Genomic DNA, 13,346 nt, shown 5'->3' with positions numbered 1-13,346 from the left:
TTGTCAATGCTATGGATTTAAAGTTTTACTATAAAAACATTATTATCGTTAACGAATTCTTCAATTTTATAGTAAGATTTTTTGCAAAGGAACTGTTTTATTTGACATTTAAATCTTTTTTAAGTATGCTTTGTATGTAAGCTAAGTATGCTTTGGTACTTTTTTTAAAGCATTAGTTATAAAAAATGTCCCATAATTATGAATGTACCCTAATAGCTCCGTGAAATTTTGTCCGTAGGATAAGCAAGATTTCACACAACATAGTCAGATATTCTTTATGTAAACAAACTTGTTTTAGAATTACACGTAACTGATTAACTCAATTTTCACAACAAGAAAGGACCCATCTTTAACTCATTCGTATGAACAATCTAAGACAGTAAAAGAATTTAAAAAAATGTGCAACACCTTGCAAATTTAATTAATTTTACACAAACTAAATAAACACCATTAGTGCAGTAAAATTTTGAATTAAACATGATATGACCAGTTTTGGCGCAATATATAAACATATGTCCGCAAATACATGAATAATAATATTCAAAAAGAAACTTTAATTTAAGTTGACTTCCCGTCAGGCATGAAAGAAATAATAAAAGATTTGAAAAATGTTTTTTTTCTAAATAACTCAATAACGTTAAGAAATATGAAAAAATATTTTAAATAAAAGTTGTAGAGAATAAAAATCTGCACAAAACAGGTTCCCGCTATCTTCAGGTTACCGCTATCTCTCGGATTACTGGTTTATTATTAGAGTTTCCATGACCAGAGAGTGAATCACGTAGTAATGCAGCAAGGTTTTTTTTCCTTATTTTTTGCAAATGACAGTCTCAAGTCTATTGTACAGTCTAGTCAATAGTATAGTACAGTACGCCTTACTTTTAATGGCTGCGAGTTCGATTCATCAAACACTACAAACATTTGTAGTCATATAATGTTTGTATTAATCTGTATGTTTTTTCTACACATATTTAAGGGTATTTTTAATAAAAAAAATCCTGTCAGTTGTTTAGTACCTATAAAATTAGCTTATGATTAAATAGCGTTATGTGAATTGTCAAATGTCAAGGTAACCTAAGTGAAACATTTGATTATCGGTAGGTGTTATTTATTTAACGGAGAAAATACTTTTTTATTTGCAAACGGTACGATACTATTTTCAATCGACAATCAAACCAGCTGAAAAATACTACATTAAACTGATTCATAGACACCTGTGAATTATCGGTGACTGATAATTATTATCATAATTTATCCACGACTTAGGCTTATCTATGTTGTTTAAATAGTCTTACATTTAATGAAACTTCTTAATTACAATCAAATTACGATTTCAGTGTGTTATTAACATGTGGCGGTTAATATTATTTAGTGCAGTGTTGGCAGTGGCGTACGGACAGACCACTCCAGTCAGTCAATGTAAGTATTAAAAGAATACGAGAATTTCGAACTAACAAAATTTAAGATGTAAACGTAATGAGCCGATTTTTTCATAATCCATGCAACTCCGTCACCGCGTTATATTTCAGATAGTTCTTAGCAATAACTAAAGCTTTAGTTATTGTTGTCATTTATTTATTTATAGTCTTTTATTCAAACGTAAGACACGCTATTTATATTACTAGCTACTCGCCCCGGCTTCGCACGGGTGTACATGTATTATATATATAAACCTTCATCTGGAATCACTCTATCTATTAAAAAAAAACCGCTTCAAAATCCGTTGCGTAGTTAGGGACAGACAGCGACAGCGACTTTGTTTTATACTATGTAATGATTTTTCTGTTTGCAATATATCTAATATTCCTTTCTCGTCTGCTTGCTTGGAAGCAAAGGATATAAAGATCGAGATCTTTTCCATTCTGTTCTATCTTGAGTGATTCTGGACCATAGTTTTCCTGCTGTTTTAACTATTTAATAATAATAATAAGGACATTTATATATTTCATCTTCCCATCTTCTATTTGGTCATCCTCTATCCCTTGGTCCTTATCTTGGGTACCAAGTAGTTATGATCTTGCTTCATTTATCCTTTCCTCGTAATGTGTATCTAACCCAGCGCCATTGTAGCTGTCTATTTTTGACATTTATATTCTATGTTCTAGTTATCTTTCTAAGAGAAGTAAGAAAGAAAATGCCAGGATTAGTACATTCATAAGCTCTAATATCAGGCTACTCGAACACTCCAGACTATTGCTATTGAGTAAAAACAATATGTGCATCTAGGGCCCTCAAACCACTGCAAATTGAACAAACATCTGACAAACCTGGGCCTGCAGATTATGCCAACCAAAAGAGGAAACGCCACCACATAACCTATGTCAAATTCAAATTCAATTCAAAATATCTTTATTCATGTAGGTCTATTACAGACTCTTATGATATGTCAAATCTACCGTCAGTTCGGAATGATATCGAGATGAGAAGAACTGACAAGAAACTCAGCTCGTAATTTTTTTTCAAATAATAGTGGAACATGTTTATGATAAATACAGTTATTAAAATTCAAATTTGGGAGAATAGAGTGACCACCAGCATATGCTATCGCAAAGAACAAAAAATGTAATCAGTGTTCACAACCTGAACAGACCAGTCCCCACAAGCAGCACCCGTTCACGAGTATGACGTATGAGCCAGCCATCATTGTACTCAACCATATTTGAGGGAGCACATCGACCCGGCCCACCACGCCGCCACAAGTTTGAACTTTATAGCGAGCATGACTGTTTCAGGTTACTCCACTACGTCAATTATATTATTTACAGCATAGGCTGTACCGATCACAGTTTTCACCCATTACAATATTAAATTTACATTATTTAATTTACAATATGTCATTACAAAATTTATAATAAGTTTCTTGTGGTTGTAGACCACTCATGCATAAACGATATATTTCCTTTGAAAATTTTACTCTCTATCCTGAGGAGATAGAAACCATCGCTCCTAAGAATATCCTTCAATTCTTGTCGCTGACGGGTCTAGGTAGCGAACTCTGAAAAAGGGCGAGCACAAAAGATTTATGTTGGTCGCAGTGCTACAGGTCTAAGCATCTGACAATACTTCAAACCCCCCAATAAGAAAAGAGAAGTATGCTTCTCTCCATGGTATGTTCGCAAGTTCTTAATTTGGTTTCTTGTTCTCATGTAAGTGCCTATGTTTCCCATCCGCAAGCCACTATTTGGAGTAATAAATGTGTTAAATAGTTTGCCTTTTACTATTATTCTATATTTTTATCTTTTATTATTTCTATGAAGGACCAGTCTTATTTCCAAACCTTCAGCTATTTCTTTATTCATTAAGTTTTTAATACTAATTGTTTGTTATTAATTAGGTAATTATAATTCACATGACCAATTCTCTCATTGGTATTACGATCTCCTATCTTCTCAATTGCCTATTGGTGTTTTACTTAATTCAAACTTAACATTGTCATTTATGATATTTTTTTTTACAAAACACTGTATTAGCATTAATTCATTTTTAGTGTGCTATATTAAAAGTTTATAATATATTTATTTTGATATACAAGTAACTCGATCACACTCTCAAAAACTGTAAATATTTTAATAGTTAGGTACTTATTACATATTTTGTTATATCTACCTACTTGAAAGTAGGTACAGCTAGGTAGAACAAAATAAAGCCCACACAAAAGGTTTGTTTAAAATTTTTTACTTACATACTATATCGTTAACTACATTACATATGTACGGTAGTTACACTCTATGTTATTAGCTATATAGGTAAAAAAACGACAATTGTTTTTTATATATAATTAGATGATGATATGATTGGATGTATACATGAATAGCACTACCACTACTATGTAATATTACGTTATCTGTGGCACTACGAAAGAGACAATTTAATTGACGCCCATGTTGTCATTCGAAAGAACTAGGTTTTTTTTTGCGGTCTTCGTTTCGTCGTAATTCGATCCCCGTTTGAATTAGACGGGGGATCGATCGGAGAGGGGGGCTGAGTCGTTACGACTGCGTACCTATAATTATAATTTCATTGCCATATGAGTCATATCTCACACTTGTTCGCAAGATACTTAGATAGATAAATAAAAAGCTTTATTTTGCAATTACATAGTTTGCATTTATTTGCTGGGCTCAGATGAATACATATATGTAGATATACATATAGAGGTAGACCTCTGGTAAATTACAACTTTGCTTTTGCTCAGGCACTTCTAATGCGGGAGTACTGCCAATTAATACATACATCGAGGACTGCTACGATCCCCCGTGCCTGCTGCCTCAACTAGAGTATGTGGTCATCCACATCGCATTTAGAGCTCGTGAGTATCTATATATTTATAAGATTTAAAAAAATGAAACTCTTGTAAATTTTTGTGTTTTCTTTATTGCCTCGGAACTCTTTCATTTGCAAAATGGATTTGTAATATTATTTTTTATTTTAGTCTGAAAAAAACATATGCTTACAGATAGCGTGGAGGTCGACATGATTCATTGCTAGCAATGGGGTTACTAATCCCCAATATTAAACTCTTTCCACTCCTATGAGATGTAATTGTTGTATAATGGATTTATATTATTTTTATTGATTCCGCTACCATTAGCATGTGTGAAATCACAAATATTCAGTGCGGAAACCTGACCACCGTTACTAGAAGCGTTATGATCTTCTCTATTGGTAATTAAATTTCGACCATTATCGAATCTACACCCATCTGGTAACGTGTAGGTTTCATATAATAGAGCTCGAATATGGAAGTCTAGATTGACTGTTCGGCGGCCAAACTACGACTCTGCCAAACAGCCAACGCTGTTGTATTGGACATATATGCCTGTAATGTCCATTTCAGTTCTTATTTAAGAAATGACAGGCTCTTGTTTGAAGTAATTAATTTTAAAACTTTCGTTTGTTTTAGCACGCACCATGCGTAGTATGCGTACTTTAGCGACGGCTTATCTGTCAGTGATCGGCGGAATAGCGATACCAGTACCTTACGATCTTCAAGAGAACGCCGTTACTTGTAATTTCCTCACCAACACCTACTGTCCCGTGCTAGAGAGCGAAGTCGTCTTGTATACTTTGCACATGTTCATTGAATCCTTCATGCCAGTGGTGAGTACTACTGCTTTAAGTTTTTTTTTAAACACTTGAAGCTATTTCTCGAGTTTCAATAATCAAATATTTCCTCATTCTGATATTCAAATTTGATATTTTGCCAATACCTATATAATATTTTATGTTGTGACACTTGTTCAAGTGACCATCATCCGAGTGCCTTCCTAAGGAGGGTTGGTGTCAGGCAAGCGGCCGGTAACAAAACTAAGTTGAAAACTATTTCCGTAATGTGTTTTAAAAACACATTATAATGCACAAATATTATCATTATCATTCATAATAGTATAAAACAAAGTTGCTGTCGCTGTCTGTCCCTATGTATGTTTAAATCTTTAAAACCCCGCAACGGATTTTGAAGCGGTTATTTTTTAATGGATAGAGTGATTCAAGAGCAAGGTTTATATGTTAATACGTACGAGGGGCGGCTGATAATTTCGCGGCCTAAGGTAGTTAATGAAAAAAATATATAACTTTACATTTTTTAAATTCCAGTATAATCCCTATCAAATGATATACACTTTTCACAAAGTGAATATAGTGCTTTGATACCGACAAAAAAAATCTTTATATTTCTCCTAAACATGACTATCTACGGCTCCCTTCATCTCATTGTCATCCGAATATCTTCGTCCCCGTAGTTTCTTTTTTTAATTTGAAAAAAGGAAGAAGTCGCTGGGAGCCATGTCCGGACTCTAGAGAGGGTGGTCAATTTCTGCAAATCCCGTGGATTTTAAGGCACCTTTCGCAACTCGAGCGGTGTGAAGAAGCGGGCGCGTTGTCTTGCAGAAACAACATCTCGCGCGCCAACTGGCCGCCTCTTTTCTCGACGATTGCCTCACGTGCCTTAGCCAGTAAATTAGCATAATACTGACCGTTCATTGTAGTTCCCTTAGGCAAGTAATTAATTAATAAAATTCCCTCGCTAGCTCAGAAAATGGTAGCATAAGCTTCGATGCCGACTTTTCCACTTAGAACTTCTTTGGTGGCCTTTTTCCCTTTTTTATCCATTGCATCGACTCCTGTTTGAACTCGGGATCATATTGACGGGTTCATATTTCATCGGCAGTCACAATACGATTACAAATTTCATCCAAATCGGGCTGACAGAACGTTAAAAAATCTTTACAGCTCTCTAACCGTCGCTGCTTGTCGATCGGTGTGAGCATTCGCGGTACGCGGTCACAGGGCGACCCGGACAGGGAACGTCTTCACACGTCTCTCTGCCTTGCATTTTAATAACCGAACCCATTGTTTTACTATCGTGTATAAAGATCAGCAGATCATCAGCAGAATCCTGAAGAACTGATGACATTGATTCAAAAATTTCTTTGGGTGTTTTTCCTTTTTTAACGAGGAACTTAATCACGGCGCGATGCTCCAAATTGCGTGAATTTCCAGGTTCTGTTGACATGGCGTTGTTGCTTGTTTCATAGGTAGTGTTTAAGAACAAAAATGAAAAATACCCTCTATTTATACTAACAATGATTCCCTCTACTAGTTGGTATCATTAGTAAGATGATTAGTCATCGTTAAGTGCCTTAGGCCGCGACTTTATCAGCCGCCCCTCGTATAATACATGTACACCCGTGCGAAACCGGGGCGAGTAACTAGTATGGGATAAGGGAAGACAGATTATTGAGGACTATCAGTCGGTTTTATGGAATGGCAATATATATATGGATACATCTACCTACGACAACACGTCATTATGTGACACCACCGGTACCTCATACATGAATGGTACCTAAGTACATATAAAGTGTGCTGTCAACTTACTTTTCATTCTATTTTATGAAACAATATTTATCTGGTTAATTATTTGGAGATCGTACCCGGGACCTTCGGGTAGGGATGATCGATATTAGAAAAACATCAAACAACAAACGTCAACATCGACCTACATGAAAGGAATATAAATATCGAATGAAAAACATTGAAATGGATTCTTGTCGTAATTTATATTAATTTGCGTTTCGAATAACTTTTGTACATAACAACGGTTTCTTAACATCGGAGTTTCGATAATATCGAAAACTTGATATCGATGTGTATCGATTATTGATTATACCAAAGATCGGGAAATAAAGCAGTATGTTAAAGCAGTACACCAAGACTGAACAATTTTTATTTCTAGGACACTTCGGCTGCTATAGAGTTCCGAGTGGTAGACCAGAGTGACAACACTCCTGTGTTCTGTCTACGGACGAACATTAGAGTTACACCACCGCTGGGCAAGGCGATCGCATCTTCAAATAATTCTACGGTCAACTGAAACATGTCTAAACATGCCTAGCAATGTCACCAACGACTGTTTTCATTTGTTTCTTCGCATAGAAAAACTAAAGCACGAGTTTTAATACGATTTTAAAGATAGTTATTAAGAAATTAATTAGGTTCTGGTATTGTTTATATATTATATGCATTCTATTTAAGCTTATAATTTAAACTAATATTCTAATGTATCTTATATGTTGTAGTCAATAAAATAATTATATTATTACATGTGCAAGTGTTATTTATTTTGACGATCTCGATGGTGTAGCAGTTTAGCACACCGCTTTATGTCTAATGGTCGCGGATTCGATTCTTCGCACTGTGCAAACATTTGTATTCTATGATATATGAGTATGATTGTTTGAATCGGTTTGGATATTTACTATAGATATTTTTTTTTGTAAATACATACAAAAAATATATCTATGCATTTATATTAGTTGTCTAGTACCCATAACACAAGCTCTGCATACTTTGGGATTAGATGGCGCTGTGTACTATCTGCGACAAAATCAGTGCAGCTGTTTCAAAGAATAGCAAGAACAAACAGACAGATAGACTAAAATATTTTTAAATAATATTTTGACGTACCCGTATATACTTTAGTATGCATTTATTTTTAATATGTTGCTTATAATAATTAGCAAACACTTTACATATACCCTGTAACTTCAACTGGCTTAAATAGTAAGAGTTATGATTTTGTACGTAATGTAAATAATATTAAATATTATAAAATCAGTTTGTTTGTTTCGTTTACACCATAACCAAATGAAGGACACAGGCTACATTTTATCTCCAGTGACCAGCAGCTGTTTTTTGAACTATTTGATGCTGTTGGCGGTAGCTGGCCTGTGCAATTTCACCGAATGAAAACTCGCCGAAAGACTTATGGAACAGCTCGACAGACCTCTCCTAGACGCCTGAGTTATACGACTTCAGCATAGCACAGCAGAAGTCGTGGTGCTTTCGATCCCCGTTTGATGAGACGGGGATCGATCTGAAGCAAGTTCGACCAGAAACTAGTTAACGATAAAGTACTTATTGTTAACTATATACTGTTCTAAATTTGACACAGTCATTATTTATACGTATGATTACAAAATCACGGGATCTTACCACGTTTTATTTTTATTGAGTTCCCGTATTTCGGCAGTGTTTCAGCAGTGTCAATGGCTAAACGGAATTTCTCGTGATTTACTAACTATACGTATAAATTGTGGTTAACTAACTTTTTTAACGTTAACTATATACAAATCAGTTTAAATAGGTGTTTATATTAGTGAAATATAGGCAGATTAGTCACCGTCACCGTCACCGCTAGCTAACACGTGCATCGATCTCTGCTTCGCATATATTTATCGTTAGAAATATAACGCCGTTTTACGTTATTATTTTCTGATTATTATATTGTTTTCATTTGTTATTTATATTACTAGACTTGAAGGAAATATTTTTAAAAATTCTATTTAATATGTGCAACAATAGGTGCCAATAAAAATAAGATATCTATATTAATAATTTCGTCAAGGGGTACGGTTGACTCGAACGAAACCTTACGTGAATAACAAAACATAAAAAAATGTTGATTATCCGCAAAATTCTGATTATGGAGTATTTCGTTAAATTCTAATGACACTGACAAACAAACCGCAGTCACCATCTTTTCATTTCACTAGTTAACAACCAATCAACACATCGCGTGCGTTCGCGCCAATAAGGTATCCATCACAAACAACTGTGACTCATGTGACTGTGTCAAACTAAACGTCTTGCCAGAAACATTGAGTGAATAATAACAAAATTAAATACTTTTCTTCAGTCGTTTCGCGAAAATATTGTTTTTGACACTTTTTTATGATAAAAGAGTATATGTGTTACATTGTGTTGTGTGTGAGTACAGTGTGTATGTGTTTATTTCTTTAAACCTGAAATTGTGTTAATAAATATATAGTTTTTGTATCAAAATAGATTTTCTTAAAACAAACAAATTACCTTTTCATAGTGTCATATATTATGAAACGAACACCTATTTAAATTATTTAGCTGATTGTAAGAAAAAAATGTTGGATTGTAGATTAATACTATAAAAATTACTATTTGTACGGAAACGACAAAAATATATTTTTATGCTGCGACAAAAATAAATTATAAAATTCTGTTATGGAAACGTATAAACGTAGCATATTAAGCTTTAAAACTAATTTGTTAAAATAAAAGTTTCCGAATAAACAAATCGGTATCGCAGGTACACCACTACCCCGCTACAGGTGGTAACATTATTTGAAAATTTGACATTTAAACCTGTCAATTTAGTCTCCGGGATTAAAAAACAAACTATAACCAAGTATGGCACTTACAAACTAATTCCTAAGCTACTTGGTGTCACTGCGCCCCGCGCCCCGCATGTTTATGGAGGCTCGACCCCAGAGCGGGGCATAGCAAATGCTAACGCGTGGCGAGGGTTGAAAGGAAGAGGAAATGGATAGGTAAAAGAGAACCATTTGGACCACGACGTCGTACTGAAAGAGCGACAGAATTAGGAACACAGCAAGTCAAAAACTCTATCAACAAACCTGTCAAATTTGGTTTATATATTGGGGACAGCGAGATAAATATGTGTTCCAAATTTCATCAAACGTGATATCTCAAACGTTGTGTTAGTTTTTAGATTTTAATGTCCAAAAATCGATCATTTTTGTCACTGACAAAGGGGTCAACTATAGATCAAAATTAAGACCCACTTCCATGACCATAAAAGGAAGTTTTAGTTCAAATTTGGTCATTTAGTTTTGAATAATGATTTATTATTTGAATATAACACATTATGGAAAAAAATATTTCTAAAACTGATCGTAAATTGTTATCTTTTTACTACATATATATTTTGTTAACAGCCGAATCTCCTTGCATTTGGTAAACATTGTCACACAATTGTGGAAAGTGGATACAGCGAAGATAGGCAGATTGTGTTTTTAAGCGAATTTTGTTCTGTTTTCTTAAAGTGAATAAAATAAGTATTTATTTACTTCCAGTTGATGATCAAGAATGGGAAAGATGTTTGCATGAAGCAATTGGTTTTAAATATCTGCCAAAGTAGAGAGTGCTTAAAACAAAAAGGTTTACAGAGAATGAACCTTAAAAGTTATATGTTTTGTTAATTTTTGTTAGTTCATTTTGAATGTTGATTTAAAATAATTTTTTTTTTGTATAAAAACTTTTGCACTTTTTATTTACTTGTTCATTGTGTTTAATAAATATATTGCTACAATGAATTTAGAATCTATGCCTTGCTTAAATATTCCTTGAGAACCGATGACTACAGAAATATCTAACTTTCACCCGAGCGATAGTCGGGTTTCGATAAAATATTTGTGTAGTTATTTATTATCTACTGGTCAATATAAAAACCATACATTACAAATGCAAAGTTGATTTACCTGTAATAGGCCACATATTTTTTATGAATAAGACTGTTAGTGTTTAGTGTATGCAGCAAATAAATGATTATTTATATACTTCACTATCTTTATTTTAATATATAACATTGTCACGAAACAGAAGTGTACCCTCTTATCCATAAGAAAAAAATTATGACAACAAATAATTAAACAAATATTTAACAGATTCAGAACAATTTTAAAAAATTACAAATATAATGACGTTAGCAAAATCGCCGACTTCGATTTGTGGAAGCCATCCAAATTCCATCCCGAGCCCCAAAAGGGTAAGCTGAGTTAATTACAAATATGAGCAATTTAGAGTCTCCTTATTCTCTATTTTTGTCTCGTTTACTATTACATTGTAATAAACAACATGAAAGACACTTATACCATGACTCAAGTTTAATAATAATTTAGTATTGCTTTTCAATATCCATGACAATTTATCACACCATTGCCACTGCATTTGTCTTTATCCAACTGTGATATTGAATTATTCCTTAAAGATCTCAAATACTTCAACTTGGCCCAGACTCCTTGGCACATCCTAATTAACCTTTTATCATGCGTAACTCTGCCAAACTCTGCAACATGACGTACTATTCTTCGAGACAGTTTAAGGTTTCCCTTCTGTGAGAATGATAATGCAGAATAGAGCTGACTCCTTGCTGCGAGGCTATCATCACCGAGCATTTTAGATAGTTTATACTGCCTTATTGATATTCTACCTGCTTCTTCTGCCTGCAAGAGAGAAAATTCTTCATGTACCAGGAGTGGCAAACAAACTGTCCCTTATAAACATAAATAACACCATTGACATTAGCATAATAATGCTGGACCACATCCAAAACATCCACATTCAAGGCAGTTAGTTAAGGTCTATAATGGAAAAAGTTTTGTTGAGCCATGTAAGGTGGTACTGTCGCATCAAGCAGCAACCATCAGACCACATACAAGAACAGTACTTGAACGAAGACATGTTAGACCACCCTCACATGGTTATCTGTTATTAATAGGCACATAAAAACCCCCAAATTAACACCCCATACATCCCAGGACAGACTGTACTGGTGAAGATTGACTAGACTGGGCAACACTAAATAAATGGGACTATGGTAAGGACTATATCCATGGCACCTCTTATGTACTATCACCCCTGAGGACTGAGACAATATGCCAACATACTTTGTCATCTTTCAATCAGCCTGCATAATTATGAAAATGGAATAATTTGACTTAAAATTATAAATCTTGAAAACCAATTACAACTGTTAATATTTATGAATTTATACTTACACAATTTTCAAAATAATCCCCTAATGCAGAGTAAGCTCCACCAAGAGTGGATAGCCATGAAAATGCATTCTCTATTTCAACCCGAGTCCATAACAATATTAACAATCGTTCATTCCTGAAATTTAATAACATTATTATATAAATTCCATAATAATGTACTTACATGAAACTAAAAATTAATAACCATTCAGTTCCATTTTCAAAATATGTTATGTCACACTAGAAGACTCACAAATGACACTTACCATGACAAGGTTAGGAGTCAGGTAAAAAAATCACTAAATTCATGTACTATTTGACATGTTTTTTTATGTTACACTCAACTCAAGTCAGAGAAAGGCAAAGACTGGTTAACCTCCATGCTTTTAAGCTGCAAATATCCCATGTTCTTTATTACATTAGGTGCTTAACTGTTCTATATTTCTTATATATCATATTTTATTTTTCTTAGTCTGTCATGTGTTCCAGTATTTCCAAATAAGATCTATAGTATTTTTTCAAACAAACTAAAGAGTGGTAAATCTGTGAATTATTTGCCTATGCAAATGCTCTTTGGGAGTGCCCTCCTGAATTAATTGGTACTTGAACAACAATAAATTAAAAAAATACTTACCAACCATAGTCTATAATTTCCTGGTCAGGTGGTTCTAAAATCAATTTCAAAAACACAACTCCATTTTCTGGATAGCCACTTATCTTATTCAAATGAGATACAACATTAGTACGATAAACGTCTGATTTATGACATTCTTTTAAAAACGGCTTGAGGAAAAAGGCGTTAACTATTAATTTCCAACGACTTCCATCTTGGTGTTCTTGAATTGTGTCCTGTATTCCAGAATTATCTGGCCCCAAAGCAAGTAGTCTGCATATTTCTTTATCTGGCAGGACTAAACCTTCATCACAAATGTAGCAAATTGTATAAGGACTACGATATAAATAGATATTTATAATCACCTGCATTTTATGGTTATATTAACAATAAAAATCCCTAAAAATACAAAGTAACCGGAATTCTTTACGTAAGGACTAGTTATTGTATCATAGGCTAAAATTATAATTTTAATTAATGTTATAGTAACTTAGGCAAACAAACTTAGTTTCTTTTTTTTTGGTTTGGTCTTCCCATCTCAGGTAAAAAAGGTAAAACTAAATAATGAACATTTTGGATAAGACTGATAATTGATAATAATTAATGTGACATTGACATTTATACTTTATGACTACTAC

At 33.7% G+C, this 13,346-nt stretch overlaps 2 protein-coding genes across 2 annotated transcripts; one reads left to right on the top strand and one right to left on the bottom strand.

Annotated features, from left to right (window-relative positions):
• The first annotated feature begins 1,334 nt into the window (after positions 1–1,334).
• Positions 1,335–7,531, top strand: LOC131843556 (uncharacterized). The gene is made up of 4 exons (XM_059192230.1): positions 1,335–1,419; positions 4,196–4,309; positions 4,904–5,100; positions 7,238–7,531. The coding sequence occupies exons 1-4, from the start codon at positions 1,350–1,352 to the stop codon at positions 7,373–7,375; spliced, it is 519 nt and encodes a 172-aa protein (XP_059048213.1). The 5' UTR covers positions 1,335–1,349; the 3' UTR covers positions 7,376–7,531.
• A 3,215-nt stretch (positions 7,532–10,746) lies between these two features.
• On the bottom strand, positions 10,747–13,314 carry LOC131843552 (uncharacterized protein F58A4.6). Its single transcript, XM_059192226.1, has 3 exons — positions 12,730–13,314; positions 12,117–12,231; positions 10,747–11,561 (listed from the first exon to the last, which is right to left on the bottom strand). Exons 1-3 carry the CDS (start codon positions 13,077–13,079, stop codon positions 11,247–11,249), a joined length of 780 nt encoding a protein of 259 aa, XP_059048209.1. The 5' UTR covers positions 13,080–13,314; the 3' UTR covers positions 10,747–11,246.
• Positions 13,315–13,346: the final 32 nt, after the last annotated feature.

The sequence above is a fragment of the Achroia grisella genome, unplaced genomic scaffold, assembly GCF_030625045.1.
Source record: "Achroia grisella isolate CSIRO2021 unplaced genomic scaffold, CSIRO_AGI_Agris_v1 utg319, whole genome shotgun sequence".
In the NCBI taxonomy this organism is placed as follows: Eukaryota; Metazoa; Arthropoda; class Insecta; order Lepidoptera; family Pyralidae; genus Achroia; species Achroia grisella.
Note: the sequence above shows the minus strand (reverse complement) of the source record. Positions and strands in the feature narration are given on the sequence as shown.